Consider the following 21,000-nt stretch of genomic DNA (forward strand, 5'->3'; position numbering starts at 1 on the left):
CCAAGGTGAGTTATTCCAATTCCTTTATTGTCCAGGACAATATCTTCACAATATCTTTAAAACAGAAATTAAACAATCCCATTTGATTTCAGACAGTAACATATTCTGTTAGTTTGTTCTTTATTGTCGATGTCAGGCTGGGGTTGTTCCCCTTGGAGCAAAGGAGGTTGAGGGGAGATTTGATAGAGGTGGACAAGATTCTGACAGGTTTAGATAAGGTGGACAAAGAAAAGCTGTTCCCATTAGCTGAAGGGACAAGGACGAGGGGAGACACAGATTTCTTATTTTGGGTCAGAGGTGCAAGGGGGGCAGTGGGGGGTTGAGATGTTAGGAAGAATATTCTGATGCAGCGAATGGTAATGACCTGGAACTCGCTGCCTACGAGGGAGGAGGAAGTGGAGACAATAAACAATTAAAAAGGAAATTGGATGGGCATTTGGGATGTTCCAAACAGAACGAAGAACAAAGAAAATTACAGCACAGAAACAAGCCCTTTGGCCCTCCAAGCCTGCAGCAACCATGCTGCCCGTCTGAACTAAAACCCCCTACCCTTCCGGGGACCATATCCCTCTATTCCTATGCTATTCATATATTTGTCAAGACACATCTCAAAAGTCACTATCTTATCTGCTTCCACTACCTTCCCCAGCAACGGGTTCCTGGCACCCACCACCCTCTGTGTAAAAAACCTGCCTTGTACATCTCCTTTAAACCTTGCCCCTCGCACCTTAAACCTATGCCCCCAGTAATTGACTCTTCCACCCTGGGAAAAAGCTTCAGATTATCCACTCTGTCCATGCCCCTCATAATCTTGTAGACTTCTATCAGGTCGCTCCCCTCAACCTCCGTCGTTCCAGTGAGAACAAACCAAGTTTCTCCAACCTCTCCTCATAGCTAATGCCCTCCACACCAGACAACATCCTGATAAATATTTTCCGTACCCTCTCCAAAGCCTCCACATTCTTCTGGTAGTGTGGTGACCAGAATTGATTCCAAGTGCGGTCCAACAAAGGTTCAATAAAGCTGCAACATGACTTGCCAATTTTTAAACTCAATGCCCCGGCCGATGAAGGCAAGCATGCCATATGCCTTCTTGATTATCTTCTCCACCTGCATTGCCACTTTCAATGACCTGTGTACCTGTACACCTCGATCCCTCTGCCTATGAATACTCTTAAGGGTTCTGCCATTTACTGTATATTTCCCATCTGTATTAGACCTTCCAAAATGCATTACCTCACATTTGTCCGGATTAAACTTCATCTGCCATCTCTCCGCCCAAGTCTCCAACTGATCTATATCCTGCTGTATCCTCTGCCGGTCCCCATCGCTATCCGCAATTCCACCAACCTTTGTGTCGTCCACAAACTTACCAATCAAACCAGTTACATTTTCCTCCAAATCATTTATATCCATTACAAACAGCAAAAGTCCCAGCACTGATCCCTGAGGAACGTCATTTGTCACAGCCCTCCATTCAGAAATGTACCTTTGCACTGCCAACCTCTGTTTTCTTCTGACTAAATATCTCGAAACTTCCTAACACCCTGTCACTCTGTGATCCTTGTGACATTTGAAACCAGGTATTCACAAAAAGCCACTGGAGGCTGAGACCAGCCAGTCCAGCACAAAGAAACCCCCTGACCCTTCCCATTGACCAACTGTGAGAATGAACAAAATGCAATCCTGGATGCAACTGAGAGCAGAAACAATAACAGCAGAATCCAACCACTGTCATCACTCGTGAACTTGCTGGTGTATCCGCAGGTGGGTTAACCGAGTGAATCCCTTCCCACACTGAGAGCAGGTGAACGGCCTCTCCCCAGTGTGAACTCTCTGGTGTGTCCGCAGGTTGGATAACTGAGTGAATCCTTTTCCACACTGAGAGCAGGTGAATGGTTTCTCCCCAGTGTGAACTTGCTGGTGTCTCAGCAGCTGGGATGAAACGCTGAAACCCTTCCCACACTGAGAGCAGGTGAAGGGCCTCTCCCCAGTGTGAACTCGCTGGTGTGTCCGCAGGTGGGTTGACCGACTGAATCCCTTCCCACACTGAGAGCAGGTGAATGGTTTCTCCCCAGTGTGAACTCGCTGGTGTGTCTGCAGGTTGGATAACTGAGTGAATCCCTTCCCACACTGAGAGCAAATGAACGGCTTCTCCCCTGTGTGAACTCGTTGGTGTCTCTGCAGGTCGGATGACACAGTGAATCCCTTCCCACACTGAGAGCACGTGAATGGTTTCTCCCCAGTGTGAACTCGCTGGTGTGTCCGCAGTTCGGATAATCGAGCGAATCCCTTCCTACACTGAGAACAGGTGAACGGCCTCTCTCCAGTGTGAACTCGCTGGTGTCTCTGCAAGTCTGATAACTGAATGAATCCCTTCCCACATTGAGAGCAGGTGAATGGTTTCTCCCCAGTGTGAACTCGCTGGTGTATCTGCAGGTCGGATAATCGAGTGAATCCCTTCCCACATTGAGAGCAAGTGAACGGCCTCTCCCCTGTGTGAACCCGTTCGTGTGTCCGCAGGTTGGATGACTGAGTGAATCCTTTCCCACACTGAGAGCAGGTGAATGGTCTCTCCCCAGTGTGAACTCGTTGGTGTGCCCGTAAGCTGGATAACTGATTAAACCCCTTCTCACACTGAGAGCAGATGAACGGCCTCTCCCCAGTGTGACTGCGCCGATGAGCTTCCAGCTCTGATGGGGTTCTGTATCCCTTCCCACAGTCCACACATTTCCATGGTTTCTCCATGGTGCAGGTGTCCTTACCTCTGTCTTGGGTGGACAATTAGTTGAATTTCGTCCACACACAGAACAAGATTACAGTCTCGACCCGCTGTGAATGGTGTGATATTTACTCAGACTGTGTAACTGGTTAAAGCTCTTTAGTCAGTTCATTGGAACGCTCTCACTCGAGTGTGGCAGTGTGTTGATGCTTTTTCACTCACACTGACATTTCAAATCTCTTCAAATCGACAGACTGGACAATCATTTCTCCTTCCGGATTCAAAGTCCGATGATATTGAGGTCCCAAGGAACACGATTCTGTCACGTCAGGATGTGACGTTTGAGATTTCGGCCTGTGATTCCTCTTTCAGTATCCTGTAAAATGAGTTTCCAAAAGTCATCAGTGTCAGTACAGGATAGAAATTCAGAACAGACAATTTCTACGGAACATTCTTTCCTCTCTCATTCCCCAAAAGCTGTAAATCTCCATCCCACACACTCTCTCCCCATTCTCAGCAGGTCTGGCAGCATCTGTATGGAGAGAAAAGAACTGATGTTTCAGAGCTTTGACAAAGGGTCATCTAGACAAGAAACATCAGCTCTTTTCTCTCCTTACAGATGCTGCCAGACCTGCTGAGATTTTCCAGCATTTTCTCTCTTGGTTTCAGATTCCAGCATCCGCAGTAATTTGCTTTTATAAGGCTGCAGATACCTCCTCCCAAGTAACATGCGTGTGCCCAAGACATCACCACTTGTTTCCCTTATTTCTTTAGCACCCATGGTGCTCTCCGCAGTAAACACAGAGGAGAAGTATTCATTAAAAATCTCACCCATCTCCTGTGGCTCCACACACAGATGGCCATACTGATTTTTAAGGGGATCTATTCCCTCTCGAGCCACCCTTTTACTCTTAATATAGCTATAGAACCTCTTGGAATTTTCTTTAATCTTTAAACCCAATGTATGCTTCCTTCTTTTACCCGACCAGAGCCTCAATGTCCCTTGTCTGCCAGAGATCCCTAAATTTACCATTCTTTCCCTTCATCTTAACAGGAATATACTGCCCCTGGACTCTTGATATCACACTTTTAAAACCTCCCAATTGCCAGTCATTCCTTTCCCTTCAAACAAACTCACCTAATCGACATCTGCTCGATCCTGCCTAATGCCCACAAAAGTGGCCCTGCTCCAGTTTAGGGCCTTGACCTGTGGACCTGTCCCATCTTTTTCCAGAACTATTTTGAAACTATTGGTGCTCCCAATAGTGCTCCCTGACTGACACTTCAGTCACTTGCTCCACCTCATTTCTTAACTGTCGAATAGAAAGTGAGTCCAGGAATTGATGATGAAAAATAAGGAGCTGGGAGATGAATTGAACAAGTATTTTGCCTCGGTGTTCACAATAGAGGATACAGTTAAAACTCAGAAACAGCTGGAAATCAGAAAACAGAAGTGTGGGATGAACTCTGAAAAAGCACAATTCCCAGGGAAGTGGTCCTCAGCAAACTGTTGGAGCTGTGGGCTGATGAGTCCTCGGGTCCTGCTGGGCTTCATTCTCGGGTCTTAACAGAGTGAGATAGTTGATGTGTTGTTCAATTTTCTAAAATTCCCCATCGGGAATTGGATAAAGGGAAACTGGTGCATGCGCTGTACTCAGATTTCCAGAAGACATTTGATGAGGTGCCACATCAAAGGTTATTGCAGCAAATAAAAATTCATGCTGCAGGGATAACATATTGGCGTGGATAGAAGATTGGCTAACAGCAAACAGTGGGCAGAAATGGATCATTTTCTGGTTTAAGAGAGAGAGAAACCTGGACCAACCTTTCCAGAGTCTGCACCCTCCCTGGATTCACTTCCTTTCCCTCCAGTTGCTGCAAGTCCCCAATTTCCCCCAGAATGAGAAAAGAAATGGAAAAGGGGTTGAAAAGAAAGTGTTTTACTCAAAGATGCTGGACCCCTTTTTAGGTCAAACCAATTAAACAAACTCAAATTAAGTCAGGACAAAGTAAAAGGGGCAGCTCCCCAAAAGGAGGGGGAACAGCCCGAACAGAAATCAAAGTACAAAGGAAACTTAAAACATCAAATTAAAATGTGATTATCAGGGTCAATAACACACCCCAACCCCTGCAATGCCCAGGGGTTGGGGTGCGTTATATCCGCACCGGGTGTCTGTAGATCAGGAGCGTGGGACTGAAGTGCAAACAAAACATCATTAAAAGGTTCTTTAGGGAAACAAAAAGGGAGTGCAGCCTAAGACACACAAGATAGACATGGTCCACGGACTCTGCAAGGCCACAGAAAGGGCAGTCTTCGGAGCCCGTGAACCAGTGAATCCTACGGTTGTGCGGAACTGCTGCATGCATCACCCTCCACCCCAGGTCCCCGACGTAATTGGGGGAGATCCCTCCATAGAGGGACCTCCAGCAGGGACCTCCGCCGCCCGGTGGCAACAAGGCCCGCCAAGGTGTATCCGGGCGACAGGCGAGGAGGCGGTAGTGGAGGGTGTGCAGCAGCAGCCCGCACAGGAAACGCATCCGCGCGGGAGAAAAAGGCACGGAGGGCATTTCCGCGAGGCGGCTCAGGCTGTGGGGCACCTCACCCAGGGAGGGGGGTTGAGGATTTGGGCCAATGTGGAATTCCGCCCGAACAGGGGAACGCTCGGGCGGGATCCCACCGCACGCCTGCGCCGCCTCGAGTTTATATTTTCGGGGCCGAGCACGACCGTCCTAAGGTCTAGGATGGCTTTGGCCGCGCGCCGGACGGTCGTCCCCACGCACTCAGCCAGCACGCGGGGACTCATCCAGCCCGCCCCTCCGCCATCGAGCACGTCCCCGATTAGGTCCCGGACCAGTTGGAGGTTATCGTGTATACAACGGCCCGGGACCGTGTAGGACTGGTCAGGGTGGATCATGTGGTCCAGCACGGATCCAAGGCATGAAGCAATAGCCTTGGCAAAGATTGTATAATCCGTGCTGAGGAAGGAGGCCGAGCGCCAGTTTTTTAGGAGGCATAGATCCCACTTGTTGGGCAGCAGGGCAATGATGGCCCTGCGCCACAAAAGGGGCATCTCCCCGGTAGCGACGCTCTCCCCCAGGACCCCCGCGTAGTCGCTCCCCAGGAGAACTCTACTGTCAGCCCGTCCAGCCCCGGGGCCTTGCCCCGACTGAGGCCATTGAGGGCGCCGGTCAGCTCGGCCATGGTGGTGGGGGCTTCAAGCCTGCCGACGCCCTCCGGGCTGACCTGCGGCAGGTCCTCCCACAGAGGTCTGCGGGAATCCTCGCTGGACGGATCCGGAGAGAAGAGGGAGGTGTAATCATCCCGGGCAATGGCCCGGATGCCCTCGGGATCCGAGACGGGGGAACCGTCGTCGGCCAGCAGCGTAAGGAGCTGCTGACGGTTAGCCCGCCCTCTTTCCAGCGAGTAGAAGAAGGGGGAGCCGCGGTCCAGGTCCACCTGGAACTGGAGCCGCGACCTCACCACCTTCTTTTCCCTGTACTCCGAACACAGGGCCGGGTCCGCGTCGGGCTGACTGAGACGTGCCTCCTTCTCCAACTCCTCGAGCCTGGATTTCCGTCCCTTTGTCGACCCCCTTGCGTACTCCTGACAGAAGGTACGGACGTGAGTCTTGCCCACATCCCACCAGAGCCTCAAGGAGAGGAAGCCTCCCCGCTTCCTTCTCCAGCCGGCCCAGAATCGACGGAACAAGTCCAGGAAGCGCTCGTCCTCCAGCAGCTTGTTGTTAAAGTGCCAGTACGCGGACCCCCGCCGGACGCGAGACGGCACAAAGTCCGCCCACATCAGGCTGTGGTCCGTGCACGACACCAGCCGCATGGAGCCGAAGACACGCCGGACACGTTCGCCCTCGAAATGTAAAGGCGGTCGAGCCTGGACGCTCCGACTCCAGGCCTCACGTAACTGAAAGCTCTGGAGCCAGGATGGAGATGTCTCCAAATGTCCACCAAGTCGTGGGACCCGAGCAGGTCCCGCAACTTCACCATCACCGGGGTGCGCAGCGAGGGGCCGGTGCGGTCCCGTGCCTCGAGGGTACAGTTGAAATCTCCCCCGAGGATAATGCATTCACCCCCCGCAATGGTGTCGAGATGAGCGGACACTTTCTCATAGAAAGTCATTTGCTGCGGTCCGGCGGTTGGGGTGTAGACGTTCAGCAAGTGAATGACCACGCCCCCCTCACGGACCGTCAAGTGCAAATATTCTAACTCCCTGCAAAAGGAGATTACAAGAGTCATGTGTCAATTGTGGCTTGAAATTAAGAAATACACATTTTTTGGGGTTTGAGATTGCTGTAAAAATCCTCTTCTTCTAACCATCTGTAAAAGGAGATTCCAAAATCACAGAATCTCTGCAGTGCAGAAGGAGGCCTTTTAGCCCATCGAGTCTGCACCAGGTTTCTAACAGAGCACCTTTACTCAGGCCCTATCCCTGTAACCTGATGTACGTACATCACTAATCCTTTCCTTCCCCCTCATCTTGAGACACAAAGGGACAATTTAGCATGGTCGATCAACCCACTCTTTGGAGTGTGGGAGGAAACCAGAGCATGCAGAGGAAACCCACACAGACAGAGGGAGAATGTGCAAACTCCATACAATCACCCGAGGCTGGAATTGAACCGGGTCTCTGGCGCTTTGAGACAGAAGTGCTAACCACTGTGTCACCCCCAACAGTCATTTGTCAGTCCTGAATATAAATCCATAACATTCTCTCCTCCTGTTTTCTAGCATAAGATTACTTAAGATGGAATATACTTACAGTGGAAGCAATTCAGACAAGGTTCACGAGCTGATTTCGGACATGAAGGGGTCTGTTTTATGAGGAAAGGTTAGGCAGGGTGCATCTATGCTCATTGGATTTTAGCTAAATGAGAAGTGATTGTTGGAATGAAATTAAGACTGTGACCTTTGAAAGTTAATGCGTACGTGACTACAGGACCGGCTGCGCCCAGCACGTATCCTGTGGTTAACAAAGATCATTCTGTTGCTAACTAAATAACGAACTAACCTTTGAGCTACATCCTGTTATTGAATAAAAAATACAGAACAGACAAAAAAAACCAGACCGATAGGTCCAGATGGTCCGTTTAGCTTCAGATAAAGCGGAACTGAAACTTGTGGGTTTTTGTTAATGGTTGTTTTTGAAGGAATGTGATTGGAGGTCAATTGTTGCTCGGGGAGCCCAATTGGCTAAATACATGTAATCACCCAAAGCTAACGACGAAGTAACCGCTAATGTCTGTATGATTAAAGTGTATAAAAGACGGCGAGCCGCCGCTGCAAATTGAGAAGGTGAAAGGCAGCATCCATGAACCCGGCCTGTCAGTCAATGACTCAAACATTGTCTCTCCTGGTCACCCAAATCCTGAAGCTCCGCCCAGTGGCCGCGCATGCGCTCTGCTCCCCGCTAAACAAAGATGGCGGCCGCGGCACTGGGCCTGATCCCGGATAAAATCCCCGCAGCTGCAAACCCGGGACCGGAAGGCTCTTATTCAGGCCTTGCGGCCAACAGCAGATGTTTATGAAGCCTCTGCTCCCTCCCCACCCCAACTCCCGGCTCCATTCCTCCCTCCGCCCCACCGACTCTCACCCCTTGAAATAAGCATCTCCACACTCGCAGGGCTCCGAGCAAAGTGACACTGCGCATGCCCCAGATACAACGCTGCGTCTGCATACTGGGCTCCTGTGGAGTGAATAGGGCACTTTCACACCCGCAGCGAATGCTGGGTAATAACCGCCATTGAAACTTCATATAGTTAGTTCAAAATAACATTGTCAGCATGAGGTAAGTTAATGAAATATTGAGAATTGGTGATCTGCTGTGCTCCATTTCTCAAAGTTCTGCTGCAAGACCATGCAATAGTTTCAAAGCTTTTATACCGTGCCCCTCTCACTCCTCCCTTTATGGTGCTGATCCTGGCTGGGTTCAATCGCACAGTCACTGGTTCTTCTCTCTGTCCCTGATACTGAATATTCACTCTTTTAGAGAATGATACAGCATAAATAGAAACCATTTGGCCCATTATGACTCTGCTGGCTCTCTGGAAGATCCATCCAATTAATTCCACAGCCCAGCTGGTCGAGTCAGAACAATGCATATCTGTTGTAGTAATCTGAGACCTTAATGGAAAAGGGTTTCCACAGTTAAGCATATCAGGTGCCTGGTAGAATTTAGTTGAATGTTTCTGCAGATCTCATATACTATAGAATCATAGAAACCCTACAGTGCAGAAGGAGGCCATTCGGCCCATCGAGTCTGCACCGACCACAATCCCACCCAGGCCCTACCCCCACATTTTTACCCACTAATCCCTCAAACCTACGCATCTCAGGACTCTAAGGGGCAATTTTTAACCTGGCCAATCAGCCTAACGCGCACATCTTTGGATTGTGGGAGGAAACCGGAGCACCCGGAGGAAACGTACGCAGACACGAGGAGAATGTGCAAACTCCACACAGACAGTGACCCGAGCCGGGAATCGAACCCGGGACCCTGGAGCTGTGAAGCAGCAGTGCTAACCACTGTGCCACCGTACCGCCCTATGTCATACTGCAGTGACATTATCCTAAAGGGCCAAAGGGAGTATTCCAGTGTGTTAACCAGAATACTCCAGGGCACAACCTCAGGCTAAAGAGGGCACAACCTCAGGCTAAAGGGATGATCCTTTCAAACAGAGATTAGGAGGAATTTCTTCAGCCAGAGATTGGTGAATCTGTGGAACTCTTTGCCACAGAAGGCTGTTGAGGCCAGGTCATTGAGTGTCTTTAAGACAGAGATAGATAGGTTCTTGATTAATAAGGGGATCAGGGGTTATGTGGAAAAGGCAGGAGAATGGGGATGAGAAAAATATCAGCCATGATTAAATGGCGGAGCAGACTCGATGGGCCGAGTGGCCTAATTCTGCTCCTATGTCTCATGGTCTTATGGTTAAGAGTAGATGAATGTTGGAATTACAAAGAAAAGGCATTCATATCCTGAATTTTCATAATTATCACTTGTCTGGGATGTTTCAGTCTGAAAGAATCCCATGTACTTGTCAGGTGAGAGGTCGTGTCCAATAGACCTGTGAAAGACAAATCACTGTCAGATTGCACTGGGGTTTATGCGATCAGGTCTTGGTTTTATGTACAAGGTCTGTATCAGACTGGAGCTGTGTCTTTGATTCTCCACAACAGTTGTAGTATCCTTACTAAATATCCACCACAACCACAACAGTCCGGAAGACAGGTTATTGTGATCACAGCCCTTCAAAGTGGATGCACAAATTCTTTCCCACACGGAGCAGGTGAATGGCCTTTTCACTATGTGTGTACATTGAAGAGGCAGTGGCATAGTGATATTGTCACTGGAGCAGTAACCCAGAGACCCAGGGCAATGCTCTGACTATGAAACCATTGCTGATTGCTCACTAACATCCTCTGGGTAAGGAAATCTGCTGTCCCTCTCCCCACCCTATACCCGTAATCCCATACATTTTACCATGGCCATTCCAGCTAGCCTGCACATCTTTGGAGTGTGGAAGAAACCGGAGCACACGGAGGAAATCCACACAGACACAGAAAGAATGTGCTTGCTCCACACAGGTTGAAATTGTACTCAGGTGTCTGGATCTGTGAGGCAGCAGTGCGATCCACCATGCCACCTTGCTGCCCAAATAGGAGACCAAAAGTATATATCCTTGGGAGACACCAAGTTCAAAGACTTTGGAGAGGAAAGGGAGGCTGGAGATGGGGCCATAATTTGCAAGCAAAGTGGGATCAAAGGGTTTTTTTTTCAGAAAGTGTGATGTTTGTGTATTTAAAAATGAGAGGAACAAAACCAGAAGAGAGGGAGAGAATCATTAACAATATCAGCCAATATGGGGAAGTTGGATGGTCGGCAATTTAGTGGAAATAGAGTCAGGGCAAAACAGGAAAGAAACTGTTGAAAGATGTGGGTTCGGGGCTCAGACAGGGAAAGGCTTTAGATACATTAGTTTGGCTCAGTGGGAGGGTGGAAGAGAGGGAAGCAGCAGGGGCAGCTGATTGGGTTGGCTCAATCCGAGTGACAAAGAAGCTCCATGAGTTCATCACACTTTTTATTGGGGGTCACAATGGAGGAGACAGGGGAGAGGGAGAGCCATTTGAAAGGAACAAACTTGAGTCAGAGATAATAAAAAGTTTCAACAAATTGTTTGTTTAACATAAAAGCAGATTTATTTGACTTTCATCCAGGACATTAGTATTTATTTGTGGGCTCAAATTTATTTACATCAGAGGCGAATGACCACAATCAACATGTTTGTGATTTGTGATAAACAGCAGAATCAAACTCCAGCAGTCACTTGTCAACTCGCTGATGGCTCAACAGGTTGCATTTCTGAGTGAATCCCTTTCCACATTTGGAGCAGGTGAACGGCCTCTCCCCAGTGTGAATTCGCTGGTGGACAGTGAGTTGGGATGGTCGCCTGAACCCAGTCCCGCAGTGAGTGCACTTGAACGGTCTCTCATCAGTGTGACCACGTTGATGAGACATCAGATCGCTGCAGCTTTTATAGCATTTCCCGCAGTCTGGACATTTAAAAGGTCTCTCCTCACTGTGAACACGTTGATGGGACACTAGATTGCTGGAACTTTTACAGCACTTCCCACAATCTGGACATTTGAACGGTCTCTCATCGGTGTGAACTTGCTGATGTGCCGTGAGGTGTGATGTCCGAGTGAATCCCTTCCCACAGTCGGTGCAGGTGAACGGCCTCTCCCCAGTGTGAATTCGCTGGTGTTCAGTGAGTTGAGATGACCACCTGAACCCAGTCCCACAGTGAGAGCACCTGAACGGTCTCTCATCAGTGTGAACACGTTGATGGAACATTAGTTCCCTGGAACCTCTATAGCACTTCTCGCAGTCTGGGCATTTAAATGTCTCTCCTCAGTGTGAACACGTTGATGGAACATCACTTCCTTTAAACTTTTATAGCACTTGCCACATTCTGGACATTTAAATGGTCTTTCCTGTGTGTGAACTCGCTGATGTGTCTGCAGTGTAGATGACTGAGTGAATCCCTTCCCACACTCGGAGCAGGTGAATGGCCTCTCTCCCTTGTGAACCCGCTGGTGTCTCAGCAGGTTGAATGACTGAGTGAATCGCATCCCACATTCAGAGCAGGTGAATGGCTTCTTCCCAGTGTGAGTGCGCTGGTGTGTCAGCAGGTTAGATGATTGAGGGAATCCCTTTCCACACTCGGAGCAGATAAATGGCCTCTCTCCAGTGTGAACTCGCTGGTGTGTCAGCAGGGTGGATGACTGAGTGAATCCTCTCCCACACTCAGAGCAGGTGAACAGCCTCTCCCCAGTGTTACTGTATTGGTGAATTTCCAGCTCAGACAGGTCTCTGAATCCTTCCCCACATTTCCACGGTTTCTCCTCTGTGACTGCACTTGTGTCTTGACAGGCCAGATGATTGTCTGAATCCTTGTCCACACACAGAACACATGTACAGTTTTGCCCCATTGTGAATGGTGGTTTTTCCTTCCATGCTCAAGGTTCAGTTATATTCGGGTTACCATAAATTGGGCGACTCAGTCAGATCTGGATTAGATGTTTGGTTTGAGTTTCCTGACTGCAAATCATCCCCTTCTAAAACCCTGTGAAATTGATTTAAAACAGTGAAAAGGGAGTGAGAGAGATCCCACAAAAACACAAAGGCAGGTTGTGAAATTGAGCTGGATGAATCTGGTCATTTGTGGGGTCGGCACCAGGAAAAAGTTACCATGGAAACTGCTGGATTGTCATAAAACCTCAACTGATTCACTAATGCTTTTCAGGGAAGGGAATCTGCCATCCAGTCTGGGACTACACAAGGCTCTGGCCTCTATGGATGGAGAGAGAGGTGGGGGCAAAGGAGGGACTTTATGTATCTACAACTCAACCAGTGGTTTGAACCTTAAAACCGTTAACCTGCCCACCGAGAAGGATCAGGGTAAGAGGTGTATGTGAACACCATCATCTCCAAATTCCCTCCAATTTTACACACCATCCTCCCTTGTCTGACATCCAGGACTGGATGAGCAGTAATTGCCTTTGTTAAATATTGGAAGATGAAGGCTATCATCTTCAGCCCTGCAACAAATTCCACTTCCTAACCACTGACTCCATCTGTTCCCATTGCGACTGTCTGAGGCTGAACCGGAGTATTCACAACCTCAGTAACATGTTTCACTTCAAACTGAGCTTCCAAACATATCCTCATAGAATCTACAGCACGGAGACAGGCCCTTCGGCCCAAACTGGTCCATGCCCACCAAAAATGCCCATGTGAGCTAACTCCATTTGGCCCATAACCCTCTAAACCTTTCCTATCCATGGATCTGTCCAAATGCCTTGTAAATGTTGACAATGTCCCTGCGTCAACCACTTCCTCCGGCAGCTCATTCCACATACGTACCACCCTCTGTGTAAAAAAGCTGCTCCTCAGGTTCCCATTCATTCTTTCTCCTCTTAACTTAAACTTGTGCCCTCTAATTCTTAATTCCCCAACCCTGGGAAAAAGACTGAGTGCATTCAACCTATCCATGCCTCTCATGATCTTACACACCTCTATAAGATCACCCCTCAGTCTCCTACGCTCCAAAGAAAAACGTCCTAACTCATCCAATCTCTCCCTCTAACTTGAGTCCTGGCAACATCCTTGTAAATCTCTTCTGCACTCTCTCCAGTTTAGTAACATCTTTCCAAATCAAGGTGACCAAAACTGAGCACAATATCCCAGGTGCAGCCTCACCAAAGTCCTGTACAACTGCAACATAACTTCCCAACTTCTATACTCAATGCCCTGACTGATAAAGGCCAGCATGTCAAAAGCCTTCTTCACTGCCCTATCTACACGTGACGCCATCTTAAGAGAACCGTGCACCTGAACTCCAAGGTCCCTCTGTTCCACGATACTCTCCGAGGTCCTCCCATTCACCGTGAAAGTTCTACCTTGGTTTGACATTCCATGATGCAACACCTCACACTGATCTGTATTTAACTCCATTTGCCACATCACCACCTACACTACCTATTTCCATCTCAGTGACATCGCCCCACTTTGTCCTTGGCCTCAGCTCACCTGCTGCTGAAACCAGGTGGAGGAAGAAATTGCTAAGCAGATTATGGATAGGTGTGGGGGTCACAGGGTAGTTGTCATGGGGGACTTTAACTTTCCAAATATTGATTGGAACCTTTGTAGGTCAAATAGTTCGGATGGGGCAATTTTTGTGCAGAGTGTGCAGGAGGGTTTCCTGACACAATATGTGGATAGGCCGACAAGAGGTGGGGCCACATTGGATTTGGTACTGGGAAATGAACCGGGCCAAGTGTTAGATTTGGTTGTGGGAGAGCACTTTGGAGATAGTGACCACAATTCGGTGTCTTTTGTTATTGCAATGGAGAGGGATAGGGCCGTACGGCAGGGCAAGGTTTATAATTGAGGGAGAGGTAATTATGATGCAATTAGGCAAGAATTAGGGGGCATAAGATGGGAACAGAAACTGTCAGGGAAAGGAACTAATGAAAAGTGGAACTTTTTCAAGGAACAAATACTGTGTGTCCGTGATAGGTATGTCCCTGTCAGGCAGGGAGGAAATGGCCGAGTGAGGGAACCATGGTTCACAAAAGAGGTGGAATGTCTTGCAAAAAGGAAGATGGAAGCTTATGAGAAAACAAGGTTCAGATGGTTCGATTGAGGGTTACAAGTTAGCAAGGAATGAGCTGAAAAAGGGGCTTAGGAGAGCTAGGAGGGGGCATGAGAAGTCCTTGGCGGGTCGGATCAAGGAAAATCCCAAGGCTTTTTACTCTTATGTGAGGAATAAAAGAATGACCAGGGTGAGGTTAGGGACGGTTAAGGACAGTAGTGGGAACTTGTGTATGGAGTCAGTAGAGATAGGAGAGGTGATGAATGAATACTTTTCTTCAGTGTTCACCAAGGAGAGGGGTCATGTTTTTGAGGAAGAGAAGGTGTTACAGGCTAATCGGCTGGAGGAAGTAGATGTTCGGCAGGAGGGTGTACTCGCAGTTTTGAATAAACTGAAGGTCGATAAGTCCCCTGGGCCTGATGAAATATATCCTAGGATTCTTTGGGAGGCAAGGGATGAGATTGCAGAGCCTATGGCTTTGATCTTTGGGTCCTCACTGTCCACGGGGATGGTGCCAGAGGACTGGAGAGTGGCGAATGTTGTTCCTCTCTTTAAGAAAGGGAATAGAAATGACCCTGGTAATTATAGACCGGTTAGTCTTACTTCGGTGGTTGGTAAGTTGATGGAAAAGGTCCTTAGGGATGGGATTTACGACCATTTAGAAAGATGCAGATTAATCCGGGATAGTCAGCACGGATTCGTGAAGGGCAAGTCGTGCCTCACAAATTTGATAGAATTTTTTGAGGAGGTAACTAAGTGTGTTGTCGAAGGTAGGGCAGTTGATGTCAGAAACATGGATTTTAGTAAGGCGTTTGATAAGGTCCCCCATGGTCAGCTTATGATGAAAGTAAGGAGGTTGGGATAGAGGGAAAGTTGGCTGATTGGATAGGTAACTGGCTGTCTGATCGAAGATGGTGGTGAATGGAAAATTTTCGGACTGGAGGCAGGTTGCTAGCGGAGTGCCACAGGGATTAGTGCTTGGTCCTCTGCTATTTGTGATTATTATTAATGACCGAGAGGAGGGGGCTGAAGGGTGGATCAGTAAATTTGCTGATGACACCAAGATTGGTGGAGTAGTGGATGAGGTGGAGGGCTGTTATAGACTGTAAAGAGACATAGATAGGATGCAAAGCTGGGCTGAAAAATGGCAGATGGAGTTTAACCCTGATAAATGTGAGGTTTTTCATTTTGGTAGGACAAATTTAAGTGTGGATTACAGGGTCAAAGGTAGGGTTCTGAAGACTGTGGAGGAACAGAGAGATCTTGGGGTCCATATCCACAGATCTCTGAAGGTTGCCACTCAAATGGATAGAGCTGTGAAGAAGGCCTATAGTGTGTTAGCTTTTATTAACAGGGGGTTGGAGTTTAAGAGCCGTGGGGTTATGCTGCAACTGTACAGGACCTTGGTGAGACCACATTTGGAATATTGTGTGCAGTTCTGGTCACCTCACTATAAGAAGGATGTGGAAGCGCTGGAAAGAGTGCAAAGGAGATTTACCAGGATGCTGCCTGGTTTGGAGGGTAAGTCTTATGAGGAAAGGTTGAGGGAGCTAGGGCTGTTCTCTCTGGAGCGGAGGAGGCTGAGGGGAGACTTAATAGAGGTTTATAAAATGATGAAGGGGATAGATAGAGTGACCGTTCAAAGACTATTTCCTCGGGTGGATGTAGGTATGACAAGGGGGCACAACTATAGGGGTTATGGTGGGAGATATAGGAAGGATGTCCGAGGTAGGTTCTTTACGCAGAGAGTGGTTGGTGTGTGGAATGTACTGCCTGTAGTGATAGTGGAGTCAGACACTTTAGGAACATATAAGCGGTTATTGGATAGGCACATGGAGCACACCAGGATGATAGGGAGTGGGATAGCTTGATCTTGGTTTCAGATAAAGCTCAGCACAGCATCGTGGGCCGAAGGGCCTGTTCTATGTTCGATATATGACTTACTCAGTTAATGGTATGTGTTGGGGAGTGTTACAGAACAGAGAGATCTAAGGGTACATGTTCATAGCTCCTTGAAAGTGGAGTCACAGGTGGACAGAGTGGTGAAGAAGGCATTCGGCATCCTTGGTTTCATTGGTCAGAACATTGAATACAGGAGTTGGGACATCTTGTTGAAGTTGTACAAGACATTGGTAAGGCCACACTTGGAATACTATGTACAGTTCTGGTCACCCTATTATAGAAAGGATATTATTAAACTAGAAAGAGTGCAGAAGAGATTTATTAGAATGCTACCAGACTTGATGGTTTGAGTTAGAAGGAGAGGCTGGATAGACTGGGACTTTTTTCTCTTGGGATGAGGAGGCTGAGGGTGATGTTATAGAGGCCTATAAAATAATGAGGGGCATAGATCAGCTAGATAGTCAATATCTTTTCCCAAAGGTAGGGGAGTCTAAAACTAGGGGGCATAGGTTTAAGGTGAGAGGGGAAGATAGAAAAATGTCGAAAGGGGCAATTGTTTCACACAGAGGGTGGTGAGTGTCTGGAACAAGCTGCCAGAGGTAGTAGTAGAGGGGGTACAGTTTTGTATTTTAAAAAGCATTGAGACAGTTACATGGGTAAAATGGGTATAGAGGGATATGGGCGAAATGCGGACAATTGGGACTAGCTCAGGGGTTTTAAAAATAGGATGGCATGGACAAGTTGGGCCGAAGGGTCTGTTTCCATGCTGTAAACCTCTATGCCTGTTTGCCCTGGATCAAACTGACACCCAGGAACTCCCAAATGCTGCAGCTTGAATGTGTACTAATAAACTATTTCTTTTATCCAATGGTAATTTATTTTTGTTTTTAAGTATTTTATTAACCTTACCACCTGTTGCTATACTATTTTGATCCTTAGGAACAGAATAAATCTTAGTCACTTAGCAGATACTCATCAAAAATCTGGCTTCTTCTCCTGTAGAAGAGTAAGATCACTTCCTAAAGGCTGAGAAAGTTAGAAAGCACAACAGCACCTCTTTTCCTTCCTTCCCTAACTCCCTTAATTACCCAAGTCCCAGAACTCTATTCTCAGCTGCACTCAAGTGATGCTGGTTCAGAGCTGTTTCTGAGCTGTCGATTCAATACAATACTCACTTGCAGACATGGACATCAGTGCCTCTATGGGTCTCCAGGCCATCATGCACACCATCATGATAGGGAGGATGGAGATGGTGTTGCCAGCCATGTACATGATGAACAGATTCATGGGCAGCTGTTTCAATGGGCGCAAGGCGATGTCCCAGCAGCACTGAAAACAGAAAGTGAGCAGTGTATCAGTGAAGGGGGCCGGTTAGGGGAGGCCATATGCTGATCTTATACCCAGGCCTGGAAGTTAGGATGATTATTAACCCTTTATCACATAGGGTGCTGTGGTTCACCAAGGTACTTCACCACCGTGGACAAACCAGGGGCGTTGTCAGCCACACACTAAAGACACATTCAAATCCAACTTACTTTCTCGACCAGGATACGGTCTGTTTCTTGGACGCAGATGTCCGGTAGCTGTTTGTCCGAATATGCGACTGGGCACATGGAGTCTCTGTGGCCACACTGTTGATCACGGCTCCTATGAGAAACAGAAAACACAAATTGGTCACCCTTTCAAGGCCTTCTTTAAAGAGGGAGTCTCTCTGTTGAGGACCCCAACGTGGTGGCAATAGTGCCAGCATGAACTAAAGCTTGGGCAAACCTCAGACACACACTGCCATTGTGTCCACTGAACTGCCACGGGAATGGAGAGATGCAGAAGTGGATTTAGTGTGAATTGATAATCAGGGTGCCAATCCGCTTGCCCTCCATTTAGGGACAAAGCGACAAATCACCAGATGTACCAAATTGTATCTTGAAAACAAACTGTGGGATATTGAGAGAGATCCAGTGCAGCACCCGGCCCTGGAAACGAGCAATCGTTCCCCCAACCACCACCGCAGTTGGCACGTGACCAGGTGGAGGGGCTGAAACCAAGATGGCATCTCAGGGTCATGACCTGGGGAAAAGATGCCAAGTGGGGTCTGAGTGATTTCTGGGGGATTTGAAGGGCTGCTTTGTGCTGAGCAGCTCGGTGAGGGGTAAAAGAGACGTGAAAAACCCGGGGTTGGGAAGTTTTGAGTTGGTGTCACATCCCCAGGTCGCCTTCGCGGGAGGCGGGCTGACCCGGCTTGCCTCCTACTCGAGCCCCCGGCTCCCCGCGCGGCCTCCGCACCTGCTGCTGCTGTCGCTCAGGTTGCGCTCGAGGGTCCACTTGTGCCAGCGCGCGCTGTTGGCGAGCCCCGCCCCTGCCGCCATGGCAACGCCTGCCACCGTTAACCGTCCCCCCCTTTCAAATCTGATTCCGATCCGGAGAAGAACCCGCGCGCTTCCGTCAACAAACCACACCCGCTGCAATGCGCATGTGCGATCCCAACCTCCTCAGCGTTCTGCGTACACCGCCCATTGCCCCGCCCCCCCACATCGCCGCCATCTTTGTTAAGGGCACATTGGTTCTTCATCTTCCGTCCAAACGGTGGACGTCTGCCCCACACAAAGATGGACATCACTTAATATCAGAGATATTTAAAATATTGCTTTTATCGCTTCAACCGTAACGCCGCATAAAGCGTCAATAAAACCGAAAGGACCTTGTCTCCTCATTCAGCAACCAAAATCATAAGAATCCATTGTTAATAGGTTTCTCCACAGATGCCGCCAGGTCTGCTGAGTTTATCCAGTATTTTCAGTTTAAGTTTCCCAATTCCAACATCCGCAGTATTTTACTTTTATTTCCTTCCAATTCTACCTCCAGTGCAACTGGATATCATGAGTAAAGCTACCACCAGGCTGATCCTTCCGGGTGGAACAGTGGTTAGCCCCCGCCACCCCACCCCCCCCCCCCCCCACTCCTCTTTCAGGGCAACTGCCTTAACCACTTTTACCTCTGCTCTGCTATTCTGATCGCTTAATGGACATTTTTAGCATCTCTCTCAGCCATCTTTATCCTCATTTGCATTCCCTTTGTCCAATTACAGCACCCCCCTTCCACCCTTCCACCCATAATTTAAATCTTTTCTGCTTTTCTTTGCTCTTAGCTCTGATGAAGGGTCATCCAGACTTGAATCGTTGGCTGGTTACTCAATATTTGTTTCGTTATTCGATATTAAATATTAATACATGTATGTAATACATACGTCTTCATTCTGAATTGAATATCTCGGGAATATGCAACATTGAATTGCAAACATGACTGACCAATAAAAGAAATCGACTCACTGGGTAATACACACCCCATGATACTTATTTGAGACAGTCAGCATCTAAACAAAATCAGATATCTTTAAAGGGAAGAGATTTAAGAATGATCTGTTAGTTATACTTGATCCCTCTTTATTTTGCGTGTGAAATATTCTGGTGCTTAAACCCCGTTCATCTATAGGAAAGTCCAGCAGATCTACACTGAGTCTCGATTTCTTCATCTGCCTGAGTGCTTTTTCCTATTTCTTTATTATGAAGAACAATTTTAAAAAGAGGCTTCTGGGCAATGTCTGCCATTTCCTCTAGTTCATTTACAGTTTCACTTGTGTCTGTCTTTATGAGCACACAATACTATTTGACATGTTTCAGATGGTGATTAACTATGTTAGTCTGCATTTATAAAACCATTAAGTTCTGTTGTGGTTTGAACAAGTTGCTGATCTGCGCACGGTGTCCAAATACACACATTTATTTCCTCATTGCGTCTCAAACTACAGCATTTCTGATTTTGCTGAGAGCATTTGTGGCCGAGTTTAGAGCAAAGATAATATGGCTGCAACATCGAGATTCGGAATATGTGCAGCAAAAACTGAAACCATGCAAAACTACTCTCATAATGAATGAGTAAATTAATGTTTCTGCCTGGTTTTGAACCGGGGACCTTGCGCGTGTGAGGCGAACGTGATAACCACTACACTACAGAAACAACTGACAGTGTAGCGCCACCAATTGGCCTGACCACAATGTTCACCTCCACTGTGTTGCTGCAGGTTCTCATGGTTACACTGAGAGCCCATGTCAATAAATACAAGACAAAAAACATTTCTTTCAACTTGATTTCTCAACTTATCTTCAACTTCAACATTTATAAGCGGTCGTCCAGCAAATATCTAAGGAGCAATGATTTCTGCTCAATCATTAATGCATCATTCTCATCTTCCTCCGAATAATTTTAATCAGCTCCACCCAGTGCTTGTTTGCTTTTCAATGTTTAATATTAATATATTTTTATTAATTACATATCACCTCATTCTGAACTGAATATTTCTGAAATATACAACATTGAATTGCAAGCATGACTGACCAACAAAAGAATCGAGTCACTGGGTAATACACATCCCATGGCGCTTATTTGAGACAGTCAGCTTTTAAACAAAATCAGATATCTTTAAAGGGAAGAGATTTAAGAATGATCTGTTAGTTATACTTGACCCCTCTTTACTCTGCGAGTGAAACATTCTGGCGCCTAAATCTCGTTCATCTGCAGGAAGCCCAGCAGATCCGCACTGATTCTCGATTTCCTCATCTGTCTGAGAGGCTTTTCCTAATTCTTTACTCTGAACAACGATGTTAAAAAGATGGTTCTGTGCAATGTGCGCTATTTCCTCTAGTTCAGTTA

The 21,000-nt window shown here is 47.6% G+C and overlaps 2 protein-coding genes and 1 non-coding gene across 3 annotated transcripts in view; all 3 read right to left on the reverse strand.

The window, feature by feature from the left end:
* Nucleotides 1-2,855, reverse strand: part of LOC144485885 (uncharacterized) — an 83,003-nt gene extending 80,148 nt beyond the window's left edge. Inside the window, exon 1 of the mRNA XM_078203963.1 lies at nucleotides 1,862-2,855. Within this exon, the coding sequence (XP_078060089.1) occupies nucleotides 1,862-2,748 (887 nt within the window). The 5' untranslated portion in view covers nucleotides 2,749-2,855. The remainder of the gene's footprint in view (nucleotides 1-1,861) is intronic.
* A 9,364-nt stretch (nucleotides 2,856-12,219) lies between these two features.
* On the reverse strand, nucleotides 12,220-18,757 carry LOC144485883 (ER membrane protein complex subunit 4-like). Its single transcript, XM_078203961.1, has 4 exons — nucleotides 18,577-18,757; nucleotides 17,829-17,940; nucleotides 17,469-17,622; nucleotides 12,220-12,360 (listed from the first exon to the last, which is right to left on the reverse strand). The coding sequence occupies exons 1-4, from the start codon at nucleotides 18,657-18,659 to the stop codon at nucleotides 12,353-12,355; spliced, it is 357 nt and encodes a 118-aa protein (XP_078060087.1). The 5' UTR covers nucleotides 18,660-18,757; the 3' UTR covers nucleotides 12,220-12,352.
* Nucleotides 18,758-20,234: 1,477 nt separating this feature from the next.
* On the reverse strand, nucleotides 20,235-20,307 carry trnav-cac (transfer RNA valine (anticodon CAC)). Its single transcript has one exon. It is a non-coding gene; the product is annotated as a tRNA-Val (tRNA).
* Nucleotides 20,308-21,000: the final 693 nt, after the last annotated feature.

This window comes from Mustelus asterias, unplaced genomic scaffold, assembly GCF_964213995.1.
Source record: "Mustelus asterias unplaced genomic scaffold, sMusAst1.hap1.1 HAP1_SCAFFOLD_243, whole genome shotgun sequence".
In the NCBI taxonomy this organism is placed as follows: domain Eukaryota; kingdom Metazoa; phylum Chordata; class Chondrichthyes; order Carcharhiniformes; family Triakidae; genus Mustelus; species Mustelus asterias.

Bases quoted from the DNA above. Each gene is read 5' to 3' on its own strand.
- LOC144485883 (XM_078203961.1), bottom strand. From the start codon at position 18,659: ATGGCGGCAGGGGCGGGGCTCGCCAACAGCGCGCGCTGGCACAAGTGG. The intron at 17,941-18,576 runs GTGCGGAGGCCG...TGTTTCTCATAG, and splicing joins CTGAGCGACAGCAGCAGCAG to GAGCCGTGATCAACAGTGTG. The intron at 17,623-17,828 runs GTAAGTTGGATT...TTCTGTTTTCAG, and splicing joins ACCGTATCCTGGTCGAGAAA to TGCTGCTGGGACATCGCCTT.